Source organism: Vipera berus (assembly GCF_964194415.1).
Source record: "Vipera berus genome assembly, chromosome: 1".
Classification (NCBI taxonomy): domain Eukaryota; kingdom Metazoa; phylum Chordata; class Lepidosauria; order Squamata; family Viperidae; genus Vipera; species Vipera berus.
In genome coordinates, this window is record NC_138202.1 from 146102364 (window position 1) to 146123858 (window position 21495).

Genomic DNA, 21495 nt, shown 5'->3' on the forward strand with positions numbered 1-21495 from the left:
CATGATATATTGAGATGATGTTATCTTATCTAGCTTATTTCCATATTAGCCATAGGCTAGAACAAGAAATACAGAAGCACAGATTCCTACAATGAATAAACTGGTAGGTCAATCAAGATTGCTCCTGATTGTAGTATCTTTTCAGCCAGTTTATCTTTAGACATTAATTTGCCAACTCCTTTTAAATCAAAGTTTGAATGATTGCTGCAGGTAACAGACACTCCAATTGGGAAATGAAATATATTGTGAACAGAACAATATAGAACTGGAAATTAATTGCTTTCAGGCACAGTACAATTCTCCTGGCTTTCTTTCTTTCTTTCTTTCTTTCTTTCTTTCTTTCTTTCTTTCTTTCTTTCTTTCTTTCTTTCTTTCTTTCTTTCTTTCTTTCTTTCTTTCTTTCTTTCTCTCTCTTTCTCTCCCTCCCTCCCTCCCTTCCTTCCTTCCTTTCTCTTTCTTTCTCTTTCTCTTTGATTTAAAGGTAAAAGGTAAAAGGTAAAGGTTCCCCCGCACATGCGTGCTAGTCGTTTCCAACTCTAGGGGCCAGTGCTCATCTCTGTTTCAAAGCCGAAGAGCCAGCGCTTGTCCGAGGATGTCTCCGTGGTCATGTGGCCGATATGATTAGACGCCAAAGGCACACGGAACGCTGTTACCTTCCCACCGTAGTGGTCCCTATTTTTCTACTTGCATTTTTATGTGCTTTCGAACTGCTAGGTTGGCAGAAGCTGGGACGAGTAACTGGCGCTCACTCTGTTATGCGGCACTCGGGATTCAACCCGCCAAACTGCCGACCATCTGATCGACAAGCTCAGCATCCTAACCCACTGAGCCACTGCGTCTCCTCTGTTTGATTTATAACTCAGTAAAAAGAATGGTGGAGATAAAATTCCACACTGGAAGGCAACACATTCTTTTATATAAGCACCCACAAATGTTTCCCAGTTGTCCTGGTTTCCTGATGGGAAGCTGTGGGGGGAGGGGGGCTCTTTAGTAGGAAGTGGTCATTGGAAAGAGAGCATAAAAACATGGGGGAACAGAGACTCTGGAATGGAGCATCCATCGATTTGCTGCATTGCTAGTTGAGGGAAGCTTTTGGTGGCACTCATGATTCTTTCTCCTTGCCTTCTTGTACTTGGAGCAGTTACTTCTGGGATCCCAGGTAAGTGGTACGTCTTGAGAGAAAGGGAGAGGGAGAAATGTATTTGACCTGTAGCTGTTGACTTGGATTTCCCCTCCTTCCTGAGAGATGATGAATATCACCAATGAGAGGAGTCTTTTCCCCATCACCACAAAAGAAGCTATTAATGAAATGTCAAGGTTGAGTTCCATTCAGAAATGGGTGGCATGTTAGAAAGGGGAATATTGGTATTATTTATACCATAGTGTTATGACCACAGCTGTCAAAACATAATGCAGCTTTCCACCACCGTGAAGGAGAATAATCAGTAAATAAGTAAGGGAGGAGGAATAAAAAGCTGGGGCTGGAGAAAACCATGCAAAATAAATCTACCTTGAAGAAAGAAATGCTTGAAAGAGGAGGCTGCAAAGAAGTGAGAACAAAGAAGGCTTTCTGAAGAGCAGGTGCTTGCTTTTCCAGTCACCTGCAATGGAATAGCAAATAGGGGGAAAGAAATTTGTTTTTGTTGTGAGTTCCCATGCAGGGAGACAATTTTACCTGTTGATCTTATGACCTTCTGTTAATCAGTGGCATAATAGTAGTACAGTATACGTAGGGTAGATTAAAAAACTTTCGGGTTGGCCAAGATGTCCCTGCATTCTGTGCTTTACTCACCTGTTGGGCATTCATTCCATAGAACAAACGATGAGAATATATTAATATTATATAGGATGGGTGTAAATATTCAGCAGTTTGAGGCTGTGGAGTCAGAAGGAGTCCTCACTAAACGATCGCAATTGGGACCAACAATTCTGTCACTAAGCAGTGTGGTTGTTAAGCAAGATGTCATGTGAACATGACTTGCGATTTTACTGGTGGCTTCTTTGGGAACTCTATTTGCCAGAAGACGGCTGTGAAGCACACAAATGCTAGTCACATGGCCACAGGTTGCTGTGATGGTTGTAAGCGTGAGGAATAGTTATAAAATTACTTTTTCAGTGTCCTCGTAGCTTTGAACAGCTGTTAAACTGGACAACATTGAGCAAGGCCTACCTGTAAAATCAGAATCCATCTATCATGCAGGCACGATTGAAGCAAAGGTATGGTATTGTATGGTATGCTCCTTATATAAGTAAAGATAAAGGTTCCCCCGCACATGCGTGTTAGTCGTTTCCAACTCTAGGGGCCAGTGCTCATCTCCGTTTCAAAGCCGAAGAGCCAGCGCTTGTCCGAGGACGTCTCCGTGGTCATGTGGCCGGCATGACTAGACACCAAAGGCGCACGGAACGCTGTTACCTTCCCACCGTAGTGGTCCCTATTTTTCTACCTGCATTTTTACATGCTTTCGAACTGCTAGGTTGGCAGAAGCTGGGATGAGTAACAGGTGCTCACTCTGCTACGTGGCACTCAGGATTCGACCCGCCAAACTGCCGACCTTCTGATCGACAAGCTCAGCGTCCTAACCCACTGAGCCACCGCGTCCCTTATATAGCCATATCCAAATGCACAAAAGGTCAACATTTATGGCTTCAGCCCCTCTGAAAGTGTTTGGGGGCAAGAAAAGGATAGTGGCAGATATATTTGGACCTGAACCATGAGTTTTGCATCACTGGTGCACTGAAATCTTCCGCTACAATTTAATTTACATTATTTTGCAAGAAATACGTTATCATGTCTGCAGGTAGCCTCAGTTTTATGAAAACGTGAAGCATTTAAGATATTTGCAGTAATTCTGTAATGTACAATGTTGCAAGAATTGTGAGAGAATTAGTTTTTTGGGGTTTATAATTCCCCTCTCTCCCCCAAGATGATATATTCCCTTTCAGGTCAGAGGAGAAGGAAGAGAAGGATAGTATGTCAAAAGCTTTCTTGCAGATCAGTTAGAACTTTCAGCTCTCGTTACTAACTTTAGTCTTGCAGGTTTTGTAAGAAGAAAAGAAAAGAAAAGAAAAGGAGACAATCAATAATAACAATTCTTATCTGTGGTTTGGATCCACCCTAGGATATTTGGCCTTATTGAATGGAGTCTGCTTTCTACAGAACATGGACTCTTGACTGTAAAACTGATGAGGGCATTAGCTGATCCTAATAACTGATCAACTCCAAATGATAATAAACCATATTTTAAGACTGTAAGAGAGCTGTGGTGTGCCCAAAGGAACTCCTTTGAGTGTTACACTCAGTATGGCTTACCTTTTGCTGATAATATACCATACAGTGTTTGCTTTTCTCCCTGCCAGGAGTTTTATTACAGGTAGTCCTCAACTTACAACCATTCATTTAGTGACCTTTCGAAATTAAAATGGCACTGAAAAAAGTGATTTATGACCATTTTTCATACTTGCAACCATTGCAGGATCCCCATGGTCATGTGATCAAAATTTGGGTGCTTGGCAACTGGCCTGTATTTATGACGGTTGCAGTGTCCCGGGATCACGTTGACCCCCTCTTGCAACCTTCTGACAAGCAAATCAATAGGGAAGCCAGATTCATTTAACAACCGGGTTACTAATTTGACAACCACAATGGTTCACTTAACTGTGGCAGGAAAGATAATAAAATGGGGCAAAACTCACTTATCTGTCTTGCTCAGCAAAGGAAATTTTGGGTTCAGTTGTGGTTGTAAATTAACAACTATCTGTATTCATTTAAAAAATGAAAATGCCTACTGATGGATATTGTTTCTGACTAATAAACTTTTGTTTAAAGGTATAGGTTTTTGTGAGCTACAGCTCACTTTATCAGATGTGACAGAGATCCTATGGAATTAGTGTCAACTCAACTCTTTGGTGTTGTTGTTGTTGTTATACATTTACCTGCATTGAAATCCAAAACAATACATAGAAAAACAACACAAAGAGTTGCAGACTGAATAGTTTTCTGTATATGAATGCTGGTTCCAGTTCAGTTCTCTTTTCATATATTTGGTACTACTTTTGCTCATAAAGTGCCATGCCAGAATTACTGGGGTAACAGAGTGTTATTGATTTTTCCCCCAACCAGCATATAATTTGGATTGTTGTAATAAAGTAAGGGACGCGGTGGCTCAGTGGGTTAGGACACTGAGCTTGTTGATCAGAAGGTCGGCAGCTTGGCGGTTCGAATCCCGAGTGCCGCGTAACAGAGTGAGCGCCTGTTACTCGTCCCAGCTTCTGCCAACCTAGCAGTTCGAAAGCACGTAAAAATGCAAGTAGAAAAATAGGGACCACTACGGTGGGAAGGAAACAGTGTTCCGTGCGCCTTTGGCATCTAGTCATGCTGGCCACATGACTACGGAGACGTCCTCGGACAAGCGCTGGCTCTTCGGCTTTAAAACGGAGATGAGCACCGGTCCCTAGAGTCGGAAACGACTAGCACGCATGTGTGGGGGAACCTTTACCTTTACCAAAGTATCACGAACAATAACTAAAAAACACATTCAATTAGTTTCTTTGCTGAATATTCTTTGCATGAAGAAAAAAATATGGTATATTTCACAGTCAGTTGCTCTACTGAGTTTTTTTTTAAATTTCATTTAGCAGATGAAACAAATGGAAATGTTTCAATTTTTGGTTTCAAATAAATGTTAGATTTCAGAAATAATTTAAAAAATGAACAGAACATTAGTTTAAGTGGTTTTCTAGAAGAATTATTTCACAGGCTGTTGGACACAATTCATCATACAAAAAGTAATTAATGAAGCTATGAATGTTGGGTAAAATATTTAGAAACATCCAAACTGTTTCACTTTTCAATATTTGCAAGGTAAATATTTGAAATGCAGAGGCTTTATTTGCCCGTAGAATTTATTAACTTATCTCTCTTTTAATATATAACCCAGGGCTGGAAGATGTTAAATGGAGAAGTCTGTCTGACAAGGATAAATAGCTATTCACATTGTGGTATTTAGGCTGAGGGAAAAAAAAACTTTATAATGAACAAAAGCATACAATTTTGAAAGAAGTCTCTAGAAAATTGCCCAGGTGTGTATATTTACGTAAGCAAGCAACCATGTCATTTTTAAAACTTGAAGATCAAGAAATTGAAATTGTGCATGTAAGTCATGGAGTTTTCATCATCATTGTCATCATCACTGTTACCCACACAAACTCAGGTGATTAAGTGTTTACTAAAAAAAAAAACCCTCTACCATTTTTACATAGTCCAAGGATTCATTAAGGGCTTTCCATAAAGCAGGGGTGTCAAACTCAATTTCATTGAGGGCCGCATCAGCATTGCGGTTGCCCTCAGGGGGCCGGGTGGGTATGGCCAGGGTAGGCGTGGCCTACTGGGTGGGCGTGGCTAGAGTGCGTATGGCCTACTGGGTGGGCGTGGCCAGCTCTACATCGTTCGCATCAAGGGTGCCTATGGGGGCCTGGGCAGGAGTGGGACAGATCTGGGGGTCTCTGGCAGAAGGAGGGTCTCTGGGCCAGGGCCAGGGCAGTGGGGGCCGTTCCCTCACTGTTTCCAGGATGGCTTCGCGGGCCGCATGAAACCACTTCGCGGGCCGGATCCGGCCCCCGGGCCTTGTGTTTGACATGTCTGCCATAAAGGGTTTTGGTACCATTCCCAAAACAGTCCCGTGCCCCAACAATCACATAGCATCTTCCACCTGGGGCAGCTAAAGCAATTTTCTTTTCAATAGAAGAGAACATTTGTAGTTCAGGGTTGGACTGTGGAGTCCTTGCTGCTCCTTCAGCTTGGCTCTCATTACCCATCTAGGTAACAGCTTCAGTGCTAGAAGGTAGTAGGATTTGCTGTTAATACGAGGGCAGTTTGGAAATAAGCCCCCATTTGGTTATCAGTGGCAGTCGCTCGCAGATGCAGAACTTTTATTATACACATTAGAAAACTACAACATTACATTACTTTTCGACATAATCGCCACTCAAATTGAAGCACTTGTCGTAACGTCTTACAAGGTTTGAAATTCCTTAGTAGTAGTCGCTCGGTGCCAAATCTAGACTGTAGAGGGGGTGATCAAAAACATCCCAACGGAACTGCTTCAAAAGTTCTTGGGTGCGTCTGGCAGTGTGCGGGCAAGCATTATTGTGAACCAACACCCCACCAGAAGTCAGCATGCCCCGACACTTGCTATATATGCCTCTTCTGAGTTTTTGTAATGTTTCACAGTAGACGTCTGAATTGATGGTCGAACCACGGTGCATGAACTTCACTAGCAGTACTCCTTTGGCATCTTCACATTTGGCGGGATTTTCTATAGCACCACTTCCAGTGTGGTGTTAGTTCATGATAATGCTCGCCTGCACACTGCTAGATGCACCCAAGAACTTTTGAAGCAGTTCCATTGGGATGTTTTTGATCAACCCCCCCCCCCAGCCTAAATTTGGTGCCGAGTGATTACTTCTAAGGAATTTCAAACCTTGTAAGACGTTATGACAAGTGCCTCAATTTAAATGGCAATTATGTCAAAAAGTAATGTAATGTTGTAGTTTTCTAATGTGTATAATAAAAGTTCTGTATCTGGGAGTGTCTGTCATTGATAACCAAATGGAGGTTTATTTCCAAATTGCCCTCGTATACTGTGTTGGGGGTTTATTTCCAAATTGCCCTGTCAGTGTTGGGGGAGGAATTTTTGCTTTCTTCTTGATAATGCTTGATTTTTGGTCTGGTATTGTTCCTGGTGTTAATCCCTGATTATCTGGGAATTGATTACTGGTAAGGAGATATTTGGTCTTTTTGTTTCTTTCTTTTTTTTAAATTGTCTCTTTTGAATGGTGTGCAACTGTTATTTATCTCTATGTGCCTGATGATTTGTCTGAGTGCCAGGCTTCTCTAACACTTTTGGACTTAGCTTGGTCAAAGTATGCTCAATTTCCCAGTTAAAACTATGATTAAATCCATGTGTTTTGCAATGAAGGAGTTTTCATCATATCTTCTGATTGTTAGTTGTTATTCATGGGTGCCCTCTGCTAGTCTTCTGTCTGTTTGTCCTGCATAGTGACTGCTACAGTCCACTGTACAAATAATGAAATGTTTGCAAGAAAAGAACCAAGCTCAGAGGAAACTGAGGGCTGCACAATTTTCTTTTCACTTGCAATCTGAAATGCTGAATTTGTATTTCAGGGACTAGGGATTGACAGCTTTCCCATTGGTAGGGAGTCCCACCCAAATCTGCCACTGATTTCTTGGCTAGTATCACTCCCAACTGTAAAGTATACTTCCCTACTTACTTGTTCTGGTCTCTGAGTGTTTTTTTCCCCTCAGCCAGTCAGACTGGTTTTTATTTTTTCTCTTTCATGTAAGTTAGCCTAGCAAGATGGAGAGGGGGAGGGACTTTCGCTGGAGGCCAGTTTCTGTGCTCCCTAATTGGTTGGCTCTGGATCTTCTCAAACAGCTGTAGTGAGAATAGGCCATTGTGACAGTGATTAGACATCTGTGGACATGTTGTATATGGGCTGAAGTCTATACATTGGCAAATGATCTAGCAAGTCCTTTTGAGAGTTTAGGATGTGTCGCATGTTTAGGTATCAGTAGGAGGGATGTTACTCAGATGTGTGGAAGGGCAGCAAAGAGGAAATTGCCTACTCAGCTCTCTAATTGCTCTTAATAAGTATCCTGGAGAGGAGGTTGCCCTTGCAGAGATGCATACCATAGAGTTAACACTTTCCTTTCCTGGGTTATGCACTTTTTGAGAGGAAGAAAAGAAAGCCATCTCCTCCAGGATAACTTTTCTGCTAGTTCACTAACAAACAAACAGCCCTACCGGCTTCATATTTGCATCTCAAAAGTTAGCATTATCAGTTCAATGCAGAGAAAGAGAATTAGAGCCTTGAGGGAATCTCTCTGGCTTTGACTGATCACAGTCAGGAGGAGATTAAACAATTATCACAGTTCTAGTTAAGGAAACCGGTTTATGATAGATACCTAATCTGATTTGTTAAACAAATTCACAGATCATGTTCTCTCTGAGGTAACTTGTGGTCAGAATTAAATGATGTGTGTGTGGGGGGGGGAGAAAAATACTTTAGTTTGCATTTGAGTGTGAATTGATCTGATTTCTCATTTTCAAAACAATACAGAAAGTAATACACTAAACAGAGGCCTTCAAATTCTGCAATGTGGTTTAAATATATAGATATTTGTGTGTGTCGGTGTGTGTGTGCTTATGGAAGTTTGTACAGTGGTGCATATTTCTTAAAAGTAAGAAATCATATTATATCGCAAAATGTCTGTGTACATTAAGAAAGCAGTAATAGAAAATATTTGGAGAACTATGCATCAAAATAATTTTGAATACGCACAAATTCCAATGGAAACTTGAAAAAGAAAACAGGTTCAAAGAACCAAATTTGACATTCTTATAAAAAAAATGAGGAATGGAAAATCACAGATTTGCATAGCCCAGGGCCATCTAGGTTTTCTTTCGTTTTCTGATGTCTCCTTCATTCTCTTTCAAGTTGCAGAAAAAGTGCAGATCTCCTGCCATCCAGAAATCCAATCTGATCTATTGTTCTAATATGGGCCCAAAAGCCTCAAATGAACTCAGAAAACACCATGTGTGAGTCTTGCACATGGGCTGGAGTTTAATTTTGGTTTTAAATTATTCTGGCATCATAGATTAGTTCAGCAGGAAAATACAGGGAGGACTGCAAAAGATCTGAATTCATATTTTGACCGGTTGTAACGCTACAACTTCCCTCCGCCCTGTGCGTTCCCACATAGAGGGCCTCCTCAGGGTGCCACCGGTCAGAGAATGTTGTCTGGTGGCCCCCAGGGGGAGGGCCTTCTCTGTGGGCGCCTCGGACTTATGGAATCAGTTGCTGGTTGAGCTCTGGACGGCGCCTGACCTTCGCTCCTTCCGACGCGATCTGAAGACCTATTTATTTGAACGAGCCGGCCTGGCCTGATGGGGGATGTGTTGGGGTTTTTTATTGTGGTTTTACATTATTATTTATTGTTTTAGCTCGGGCTTTATATTTAATTCTCTTTTTAATTTTTGTACTTTGTATTTTATATGTGCCCTGTTCACCGCCCTGAGTCCTTCGGGAGAAGGGCGGTATACAAATATAATAAACTTAAACTTAAACTTAAACTTACATTATATTGCTAGTGTAATGTGTGAAATACATTTACCTTGTGTACTTGCTTTTGCCTCAGGCAATTCATATTTAAGCATCAACATTTGGGGGAAAAAATCGTATGTGGTATGGGTTCAGTTTTGTGGTTTTGCTGTGTATATTGGGCTGTTAGAGGCACCCATTCTTGTTTGATATAAATGGAAGCAGTGTTCAGTGTTCAGATTGTTGGGGGCAATTAAGCTGACTTTGTAATAATGCCGCTGGGGGGGGCGAAAGCCCTAACAAGCAGGCATATACATAGAATGAAGGCTACTGCTAAGCTTGTAAGCCGCCCTGAGTCTTCGGAGAAGGGCGGGATATAAATGGAATTTTAAAAAAAAAATGTGGTGGACAAACATTGAATGTGTAATGTATTGGGCTTGCTTGTAACGCCACGTGGTAACAGCTGGTAGGCTGGGAGCTACCTAACGGCTCCCAGCACCTCAGACAACCCGTCTCCAGCGCTGCTATTGGTTGCCCCTAGGCGGCAATGGGTTGCTTCAAACCTATTGGCTGCCGCCTAGGGGCCAGGGTATAAATTGCTGCATCTGCAGCCCAGCTCTCTAGTTCAGATCCTGCAAGAAATAAACCATGCTCTTTGCTGAACTCACTCGCCTCATCTTCATTCCTGCGCAACGAACCCAGTACACAACACTGGCAACGAGGATGGGATCCTGCTTCTCCGTCGGAGCTGAAAGTCACTAGGGGAGAGGCAGCACACGCCTGGTGGGAAAAGCAAATCCCCCCCTACAGTTGGCTAGCTAAGTCACGCTAGTGACCACACGCTCAGAGGACCAGTCCCTGGGCAACGGAGATGCAGGATTCGAAGACACTGAGATCCAGCCGTGAAGACCAGCAGAATGCCCAAGGTTGGAAGGCTGTGAGAGTTCGACATCAAGAAACCAGAAGGATGGCCCTCGTACCTGTCCCAGGTCGAGAACTACCTTCAGGCAAACCAGGTCGCAGAGGACAGACTAAAGGCCGCCACACTGCTCTCTATGTGCGGCCCAGCGACGTTCGATCTGGCTGAAAACCTGTTCACACCCATGCCATTGTAATCCGTCTCCTACGCCGAACTGAAGAAGCTCGGAGAACACTTCCAACCGAAGATGTCGGTGATTGCATGGCACTACACCTTCGAACAACGAATACAGCAGCTGGGAGAAACCGCATCTGAATACATTGTGGCCTTGAGGCAGGCCACACACCTATGCTGATTTTCAGACGTTGAAGAGTACTTCGAGACCGGCTCGTCTGTGGCCTCCACAATCGAGAGCTGCAGCAAAAACTTTTTGCGAGAGAGGTCTTGTCGTTCGCAGATGCCCAGAACGAGGTCATGGCAGACGAAGCTGCTGGTGGAGCCGTCCGAACAATCCGGCCTGCCAAAATGATGCAACGTGAACAAAACGTCCACCATGAGGATGCCGATCTCACCGAGGTGTCAGGAGAAGACGCTGAAGTCGACAGGCTGCACAGACAGCCTGACCCACAGCACCGCAACAGCAAGCAGCAAGAGACTAATTACAAGGCAGATCCCTTGCCTAGATGTCCAGGTTGTGGCAGCCACCACCAACGCTCGGACTGCAGGTTCCAGACAGCCATGTGCCGGGCCTGTGGGAAAACCGGCAAATCGCAGCAGTTTGCAGAGGTCACCAGAGGGATCGGCCATTGCATTGCCAGTTGGACGATCCGACTAGGAGAGGTACCAGGGCCCCGGGGCCATTCAGCGTGGGTTTTTGCTCAAGCCGCAGAAGTGTATGTCGCACCGGGGCCCGACGCCCCCTTAAACCCAAGTATAGACTCCAGGTGGAGCTGCAACGGGTCTCCTGTAAGATGGAGCTGGACACTTTTGCAAAATTAGATTTGGCGCAGGCCTATCAGCAACTACCTGTTGATGAGGCCACGGCCACAGCACAGACAATTGTGACCCACAGGGGGGCTTTCAGAGTAAAGCGCATGCAATTTGGAATCAGTGTAGCCCCGGGCATTTTTCAGGGAATCATGGAACGCACACTCAAGGGCATTCCAGGAGCTTGCCCCTATTATGACAACATGCTTATTACTGGAGAATCCACAGAGGTGCTAGCAAGGATGCTCAGAGCCGTCCTGCAGAGGCTGCACGAAGCAGGCCTCAAACTAAAAAAGAGCAAATGCAGTATTGGGGTTCCCTCAACTGAATTTTTGGGTTTTCACATTGATGCTAATGGCATCCACCCAGCTGAGTCCAAAGTGAAGGCCATTCAGATGGCACCTAGCCCTAAAACAAATGGAGAGCTGCAAGCATTCTTGGGCCTCCTCAACTTCTACCACACGTTCCTTCCTAACAAGGCCTCAGTGGCAGAGCCGCTTCACAGGCTCTTAGATAAAAAAGCTTCTTGGAAGTGGACGAGCATTCACGAAAAATGTTTTCAGGACCTGAAGGCACTTATGTCGGTCAGTTCCACTATCACTCATTTCAGGGAGTCTAAACCAGTCTGTTTAGCATGTGATGCATACCCATATGGGGTGGGGGCAGTCTTGAGTCACTTAGAGAAAGATGGAACCCAGGTTCCCATTGCATTTTATTCAAGGATACTGTCCTCTGCTGAGCGTAACTACACTCAAATTGACAAAGAGGCATTGGCCATTGTAGCTGGAGTTAAAAAATTCCATGACTACTTATATGGCAGGGACTTCATGGTCTTCACAGACCACAAACCATTATTGGGGTTATTCACCACAGACAAACACCCCACATATTATCTCCTAGAATGCTGAGATACACGTTTAAGCTGATTCACAAACCAGGCAAAGAAATGAGCCATGCAGACGGCCTGAGTAGGCTTCCACTGCCACAGATTGAACCAGATCCGGCCCCAGCGGCCCGCATATTGGTGTTCAAAGCCCTTCATGGCATGGGGCCGGAGTACCTTAGGGAACATCTGCTGCCGGCATCAAGCTCCCTGCGCCCTGTGCGTTCCCACAGAGAGGGCCTCCTCAGGGTGCCACCGATCAGAGAATGTCGATTGGTGGCGCCCAGGGGGAGGGCCTTCTCTGTGGGCGCTCCGGAGCTGTGGAATCAGTTGCCGGTAGAGCTCCGGATGGCGCCCGATCTTCGCTCCTTTCGTCGCGATCTCAAGACGTTTTTGTTTGTACAAGCCGGCCTAGCCTGATGGGGATTGGTGGGGTTTTTATTTTTTTGTATTCTTAATTTTATTTTTGGGGTTTTATTATTGTATTAATTGTTTTAACTTGGGCAATTATTTAATCTCTTTTTAATGGTTGTACTTTGTATTTGACTTTTGCCCTGTGAACCGCCCTGAGTCCTCAGGGAGAAGGGCGGTATATAAATATTATTAAATTAAATTAAAATTAAATATTATCCATTCAGGATTTGCCAGAGTTTCCCCTCCACGCTGGGGACATAGCTGCAGAAACAACAGCTGATAAGACACTAAGTAGAGTGCTTTCTTGGGTGCACACAGGGTGGCTAGATAAGAGCCCAGGCCCTGAATTTCAGAGTTATTTTACTAGAAGACATGAGCTATCAGCTCACAAGGGTTGTATCCTATGGGGGAACAGGGTCTTAGTCCCCACCTCACTAAGAGACAGGGTCTTACAATCACTGCATGAAGGTCATCCGGGTATTGTCCGTATGAAAGCTTTAGCTAGAAGCTACTTATGGTGGCCACATTTAGACAAGGCCATTGAAGCCCAGGTGCATGGATGTTACACATGCCAGCAATCAAGGCCTGAAATGCCACATGCCCCAATTCACAGGTGGGAGGAGACTCACACTCCCTGGTCTAGAATTCACGTAGACTTCGCTGAGCCCTTTTAGGGACAGCTCTTCCTCATAGTGGTCGACAGCCACTCTAAATGGCTTGAAGTAATTTCAGTTGCTAACATGACTACTGCTAGGACCATCCAGGTGCTTAGGAAACTCTTTGCCAAACATGGGCTGCCAGACATCATAGTATCTGACAATGGAGCCCAATTTACAGCGGCAGAATTTCAGGCATTCCTGAGAGCAAACCTCATCAGGCACGCAACGTCGGCCCCGTTTCACCCTTCTTCTTAATGGTCAAGCCAAATGGATGGTCCGGACCACAAAAGAGTCACTGAAGCATATAGTGACTGGGGACTGGCATCACAGATTGGCAGATTTTTTTTACTTTGCCATCATTCCACGCCCTGCATGGCTACAGGGAAAAGCCCAGCAGAGCTGCGCTGGGGGAGGCGGCTGATCACGAAACTGGATAGGTTACAACCAGATAGGGTGGCAGCAGAAGCTTTGTGTCCCAAACCCCTGAGGGGGCTGCGAGTGGGCGATGCAGTCTGGGCCAGGAACTATGGGCATGGGAATCTGTGGGTACCAGGAAAAATTACTAAAACTTCAGGCCCCCTCTCTTACGAAGTGGTGCTGGAGGGCGGGTGAGTTGTCAGGCGCCACATCGACCAACTCAGGAAGCATTTTCCAGTACGGCCACTAAGCGAGGACTATGTCATTAGTCCTTACCAAGGCCCACAAACCGGCAGCCAAGCCGGCCCATGCATAGACGCTGAAGGCTCACACAGCCCAAGCAACGAGGAGTTGGCCATAGAGGAGGGGAGTCCGGAAGTGCAACATGGGTCTCCTGACGGAAAAAGCCAACCAGACTTTTACAGCTGCTGTGCTAACTCTGCTGAACAAACTGACTCTGGGGTGGGCCAACCTGGAAAGGCCAACCAGAGAAACCCAAGCCAGCCTGAATCAATTGAACTGAGGGCACGCAAACCTCCTTCTTATTTGCAAGATTATGTGCTGAAACAATAAAGCTATAATGTTGTATGTACTTGTGTTAACTGTTGACCTACAAGATTGTATTGAACAATGGAGCTATAATGTTGTTAAGTATTGTATTATGCTGCTAAGTGGAACCTATTCACACCGGGGTTAAGTCTTTGTAATTGTATTACTGTAATCACTTTCTGTGTTGCTATAATGTTGTTCGTTCTAAGGGGGGAGGGGTGTAATGTATTGGGCTTGCTTGTAACACCATGTGTTAACGGCTGGTAGGCTGTTTAAGCTGGGAGCTAGCTAACGGCTCCCAGCACCTCAGACAGCCCATCTCCAGCGCTGCTATTGGCTGCCGCCTAGGGGCCAGGGTATAAATTGCTGCATCTGCAGCCCAGCTCTCTAGTTCAGATCCTGCAAGAAATAAACCATGCTCTTTGCTGAACTCACTCGCCTCATCTTCATTCCTGCGCAACGAAGCCAGTACACAACAGAATGCTCCCAAAGTAGACAGAAGTTGAGACAAGTATGAGTTGTACTAGATTGTGAACTATTTAGCTAATGGGATGCTTGAACTGTATAGTGTGATACAGTTTAAGACCAAATTGGTGGAAAATGCAGGGAGTTTTAGCAGCATATACAGCCAACGTTTACAACATTTTTAGAATCTTTTAAAGGTAACCTACTCTTGCTATCTGACTTTGTTGGTTAGCAATAGCAATAGCACGTAGACTTATATACCGCTTCACAGTGCTTTACAGCCCTCTCTAAGCAAATTACAGAGTCAGCCTATTGCCCCCAACAATCTGGGTCCTCATTTTACCGACCTCAGAAGGATGGAAGGCTGAGTCAACCTTGAGCTGGTGAGACTCAAACTGCTGAACTGCTGGCAGCCAGCAATCAGCAGAAGTAACCACAGTACTGCATTCTAACCACTGAGCCACCCAAATATCACTAAAATGGAATAATCCACAGTGTTCTGTGGGCAAAAATCCCTGTGAAGAATTTAATTGCTGTGTGCCTCTTTCCAACAGCCTTGTGCTACTTGGAAGCAAAAGAATTTCAGCAGAGCAAAACACACACACACACACACACACACACACACACACACAAAGCCAAGCCAATTCTCATCTGCTTGGTGACAAACAGATGCAAAGATCTTTAAGATGGCGGTACTGTATTCTGGAAGCAGTATTCGTCCTATGAAACTATTACGGTATTTATATGCAAGGATCCTCAGGGATGCAGCTGTGCCAGAAGTGAGCCCAATGGAAATTCTCAGCCATGTCTTCTGAATTCTAGTAGCAGGTGCCACGGAATAATACTGTTTCAGAAAATGACTGGGTTTCCTTTTAGCAGCAAGGGTCTTCGGATGGACATGGGAGATATAGAAGTTTGCTTTGTAGCAACAAAAACTGGAGGAGAAATTTCCCTAAGTCTAAGAAGAATGCTCATGTTCCCTGGATGGTTGGATGTGATGAGAAACCGGTTAGACATTTCCTGGAAATGTTTTAATTTGGATTCCTGCACTGACCAGGACTTCAGTACAGGCATCCAAAGTAAATGGACTTTTCCAATTCTGTGATTGACTGGTATTAGGAAAAATCCTTCTTTCTATCTGGATACTGGTAATAGGAACTATCGCAAAGAAATCACAATAGTACAGGTAGTGTTCGAACTATTCAGCTCAAAATTTCCATCGCCAAGCAAAATGGTTGTTAAGTCAGTTTAGCCCCTTTTTGCAACCTTTCTTGCCACAGTTGTTAAGAGAATCAGTGCAGCTGTTAAGGTAGTAACACGGTTGTTAAGTGAATCTGGCTGCCCCATTGACTTGGCTTGTCAAAAGTTCTCTAAAGGTGATCACATGACCCGGGGACATGTAATTTCCTGGCAGGGAGAACAATTAATCAATGGAACAGCTTGCCTTCAGAAGTTGTGGATGCTCCAACACTGGAGGTTTTTAGGAAGAGGTTGGACAACTATTTGTCTGAAATGGTACAAGGTTTCCTGCTTGGGCAAAGGGTTGGACTAGAAGACCTCCAAGGTCCCTTCCAGCTCTGTTATTCTGTTATTCTGACTGGTGGAAGTTAAACAGCACAGTATCCTATTATTTTAGACTAATTAATGAAGAGTAAAAGAAGATGACTTGAGCAGAAATAAACATTTTTCTAGAGCCCAAGATCAGAACATAAAACGTAGAACAACTAAATACACTTTGAGAATACAATACAATCTCATTAAGTATGCCACTACTTTTCTTTGTCAGCTCTGAACATAGTGAAGCCTTCAGGATTAGGCATGGGATTTAGCTATCCTATAGGTGATTTCTTTTAGGAAAAATTCTGGATTGGTCTGAATGGCCAGCCAGTCCAGCGGTTGAATTAATTGGGGGTGCAGTTCTTTGTAAAATCTACATCCCAGTGAGATGTGCTCTAAGCTTTCAGTTTCATCGGAAGCACAGGAGCAGCCTCTGTGTGAAAAAGCTGACAATGTCTACTATTCACAATGATGATCCGACTATTCATTTTGGGACAATTACCCGTTCATAAACATGTCAAGACTGTTCCTTAATTTAGAGACGTCACCTAATGAAGGATAAATTGCCTGTGAACTCTGTCATGTACTTTCTAAATCTCTTGATTTGATCCATTCAAGCTTAGAACCCAGTTGGTGGTGTGTGTGTGTGTGGGGGGGGGGGGGGGTGTTGTTTGTTGTTTTTTTAAAATTTCCTTTGCTGCCCCTGCCTGCCCAGGGTATTTTGCTCTCCTGTATAGCCCAAACGTCTCCAGTAGGAGGCAGGAACAGCTTAGCTTTGCAGTGCTGATATTTCCTCTAGTTATCTTGATTCCATCAACTGTGTTATGAGGCTAATATTGTAGAGATTATGCTAAATATACTCGGTCCTCTTGCTCTTATTATAACAAAGTGGCATTTCCTTTTCTCACTCCCCCTCCCCCCTTATAGGTATGAGAGCATTAAGCTCTGAGCTACATTGACGGTATGCCATTACTCTGTCACATGCTGGCGGTAGCTTTTGTTCAGATCCTCCTAATTTCAGGCAACTGGATTTTAGCCGAAAACATCAACTTCTATAACGTGAGGCTTCCAGTTGACCGTAAGTAGCCCGTTCCTCGGCATCGGTAAATAACTCCTTTCCAAACCTTTCCAGCCATTTTATGTTGAGCCCTTCAAACCTTTTTAAAAGGTTATTTTATATTGCAATTATGCATGGGCCTAAAAGCAAAACATTAATTTGACCGTCTTCGATGATAGTTAATTATTAGGTGGAATGCCTGATTAATGGCCTAAAATGTGCACCTGGGTGTTCATCTGATTAAGTTATAATACCTTTTTATTGCCTTCCCTATGTGCTTCTAATACTTTTGCTGTGTGCATAGTTCACAAAGGTTCTGCAGCATTCCTTGAGCACTGTAGTTTTCAATGTTTATTCTGTTTGAGGGAAGGTGCATCAGAAAAAAAACACCAGTGCATGCTGCTTCAAGTTTAGGCATCTGATCTGTTTATTGGCAAATGTGGCAGCAACATTAGTATTTTTATTCAGTAGGCATCAGTTTAGGTGCAGATCCAGATCAATTCTCCCCCACACACACACACGAGAGCAGAATTGCAAGGTAGGTTGAGTAGAAAGAGAGCAATTGGACTGAAGTCACAGGGTGAGCTTCTATGGCCTAGAGACCCTGCCTCTAATCCAACACGTTCACCAGTGGTATGTAGGAAGTTGTGCCAAAGTTACAAAGAGCCACATGTCTCATATAATTTACCGCAAAGGGAAAGATGTCCCAACAATGAAGTAAGCCAGGACTTCCCAATCTCGACAACTTTAAGAGGCCATGATGGCTGAGGAATTCTGGGAGTTGAGGTCTATGTGCCTTAAAGTGGCCAAGACTATTGGATAGTCTTGGACTTAATATTGGACTTAGCTGCTCTCCCCTTGCATCAGATGCTCAGAGCTTGTTAATGTTGCATATCAATGGACCATTTGGGCATGGCACATATTTACTTTCTAGGTCAATTCAAAAGGCAACTGTCCTTTCTTGGTTCTTTTCCTTTTTTTGGGGGGGGAGGGGAAAGCACCTTTGGGACAATCATGACTTTGATGATTGAGAATCTCCATAGAGATTTCTAGGTCAACCTTTTCCAACTTAGATACTTTCCTGAGGTGTAGTCTTTACATCCCAGAATGTTCAGTTGTGGCTTTCCTGTCAGGAATTCTGGGAATTGAAGTCCACACATCTGGACAAGGTTCATGTTGTGGATCTGTTCTAGGTTCACTTGAAACAGTCTTCTAACATGATGTAAAGTTAAAATCAAGCTAAGCAGATTTTGCACCTTTTAAAAGAATGATTTTGCTTAATCACTTGGGGAGTAAATCCAAGTGAACTTAATGGGGCTTAGCTCTAATATGCTTACGCTTGGGTTAGGGGAAAAAAAGTTAATTGAACATAGTATATTGTAAAATAATTCCCTCCCTTTTGGGGACTAATTGAGGGGAATAGGAGAATTTAGTCATCAGAATAAAGTATTTAACATTTCCCTCCTTTCATTTAATTTTAAAGCTACTCCATTTCCAAGCAGCTTCAAGTGCTTTACTTGTGACAATGTTATTGACAATTACAACTGTAACAGATGGGCTGAAGATAAATGGTGTCCTCAGAGTAAGTATATGGAAAGCATTTATTTTAACTTTTCCAATTAACTCAGTCATATTAAGAGTGTCAGATGGTTAGCAGGATTTAGCAGTCCAAAGGACTAATGGCTTCTGGAATCTATAGCTATTTTCCTGGATTCACTTCAGTGTTACACGAGATTAACAGTAAAGGTAAAGTCTAAGTGTACTTCCACCTGTCAGAGTTATAGCTGACCATGTGCTTATCTATAGTATCCTTTTGATGTGTCAGTATAAAGTTTAACGGCCAGTTTCTATCTCATATGACACCAAGCTGGCAGGAATAGCCAATGCTCCAGAAGACAGGCTTAAGATACAGAAGGATCTTGACAGACTTGAACATTGGGCACTATCTAACAAAATGAAATTCAATGGTGAAAAAACTAAGGTTCTACATTTAGGCAAGAAAAGCGAAATGCACAGGTATAGTTTAGGTGGTACCTTGCTCAATAGTAGTAACTGTGAGAGGGATCTCAGAGTCCTAGTGGACAATCACTTAAATATGAGCCAGCAGTGTGCTGCAGCTGCCAAAAACGTCAACACAGTGCTAGGTTGCATTAATATAGGGAAGTATTAATACCATTTTACAATGCCTTGGTAAGGCCACACTTGGAATACTGCAACCAGTTTTGGTCACCACGATGTAAAAAAGATGTTGGGACTCTAGAAAGAGTACAGAGAAGAGCAACAAAGATGATTAGGGGACTGGAGGCTAAAACTTACAAGGAATGGTTGCTGGAATTGGGTATGTCTAATTTAATGAAGAAAAGGATGGGGGGGGGGACATAATAGCAGTGTTCCAGTATCTCAGGGGTTCCAACAAAGAAGAGGGAGTCAAGCTATTCTCCAAAGCACCTGAAGGCAGGACAAGAAGCAACAGATGGAAACTAATCAAGGAGAGAAGCAATCTAGAACTAAGGAGAAACTTCCTGATAGTTAGAACAATTAATCATTGGAACAACGTGCCTCCAGAAGCTGTGAATGCTTCAACACTGGAAGTCTTTAAGAAGAGATTGGACAGCCATGTGTCTGAAATGGTATAGGGTTTCCTGCCTGGGCAGTTGGTTGGACTAGATGACCTTCCAACATCATCATCATCATCATCATCATCATCATCATCATCATCATCATAATCATTATTGCTGTTCCCTTTCTCCTTGTTTTGTTCGGTTGCACGGGAAAAGTTCGCTCATATAAAAGTTTTCTCATATAATCCAGAGCAAGCAAACATTAAACAGAAATTTATTTACCAATAAAGGAGAATATTTGTAGCTCAGGATTGGAATGAGAGGGCCTTGGTGTTCTTGTTTGTTTCCTTGCTTGATGAAAGGTCCTTGGTGCTCTTATTTATTTTTTGTTTGTTTTTTTGCTTGTTTGCACATGTTTCATTACCCAAACTATTTAACATCATCAGCACTAGTAAGAAGTGGGGTTTGCCCTGTCAGTGTTGGTGGGTGAAGACCAAAACACTTTCCCACCAGCAATCAGCATCCAGATGAGCATAGATTAACTCCAAGATTAACATCAGAGCAGCAATCAAATAAACAATACCCCAATAAAGGAACTGCCAAATTAGCTAGCATTAAATAGCCCAACCAAAGAACCTCCAAAATCACCCCCACCAACACTCACAGGGCAAGCCAATAGACTAGAACATAAACTGAGAACAACCCTCATTCCTTACTAGCACTGATGACGTTACTTGGTTTGGGTAATGAAACGTCTGCAAGAAAACAACCCTCAGAGAGCACCAAGGACCCCTCAGAAATAAATTTATGTATGTATGAATGTATGCATTAGGTATGTATGTATGCAGTGGTGGGATTCAAATATGTGAACAACTGGTTCTCTGTGTGGATGCGGCTTCTGGAAGTTAGTTCTGGGCCTGGGCAACAAAAAATTAGCTACCGGTTCTGCCAAACTGGTGCGAACTGGCTGAATCCCACCACTGTATGTATGGATTGGTTTATTTAATTTATGTGCTGCCCAACTTGTCTAAAGGGAATCCTGGGCAGCATATAAATTTAATACATAAATTCTGACATGGATATAATATAAACTTCCCTATCTTAAGCCCAACAGACTTGAGAAGTTGAATCCCAGAATTCCCAGCTATTAGGACTATTGGCTTCTCCTCCACCATCTGCCCACTGTATGGAGCGGCATCATAGCTGCTTTTCCTTCTGGGTAGGAAGGATTTTTGCCAAGAGAATGTAGGAAGGGTGGATTACACATGTTTTCCAACCATTAGGGGAAAAAAATCACTTGGGGCCATCATGTGGTAGAATCCCCATCAGCAATATGGTGGGTGGTTGTACTGTATATCATTTCCACAATTTGGAAAAATCTGAAGCCAGTGGAAAGCAAAGCCATATGTTGATGTGTGGACAGTCATCGTTTTAAAAAAAGGAAAAGGATCAGGAAATGTACACCCTAAGGTTAGAGAATACAGGAAAATAATATGTGAAATGTTCCAATCAAGCAAAATTTGGTTTATGTGTCAATAATTTTAGGGCAAGTGTTCAGACGTTAATAGGATTTTGATTTTTAAGTCAGCATACCTGAGCTTATAAAATATATTGGTAAAAGAATCCTGATGTTGTCTTTTTCTTTCTTTTTTCTCTTTCTCCTTTTTGATTGTTTAGACACTCAGTACTGTTTAACAGCCCATCACTTTACTAGTCATGGAAGAAGCCTCTCTGTCACAAAGAAATGTGCTACCAGGGAAGAATGCCATTTTGTTGGCTGCCATCACCACAGAGAAACTAGTCATACAGTAAGCATTACATTTTGGTATAAAATTAGCCCTTAGAACAAGAGAGCCCTTTCTATGCAGTAGATGGATTCTCCCCATAGAATACCTGGCAATGTTGAC

General features: G+C 43.3%; 1 protein-coding gene across 1 annotated transcript in view; it reads left to right on the forward strand.

The window, feature by feature from the left end:
- LYPD6B (LY6/PLAUR domain containing 6B) overlaps positions 1 to 21495 on the forward strand; it is a 103761-nt gene that overhangs the window by 73047 nt on the left and 9219 nt on the right. Inside the window, exons 3-5 of the mRNA XM_081314894.1 lie at positions 16898 to 17048; positions 18511 to 18609; positions 21266 to 21396. Of these exons, the coding sequence (XP_081171020.1) occupies positions 16934 to 17048; positions 18511 to 18609; positions 21266 to 21396 (345 nt within the window). The 5' untranslated portion in view covers positions 16898 to 16933. The remainder of the gene's footprint in view (positions 1 to 16897; positions 17049 to 18510; positions 18610 to 21265; positions 21397 to 21495) is intronic.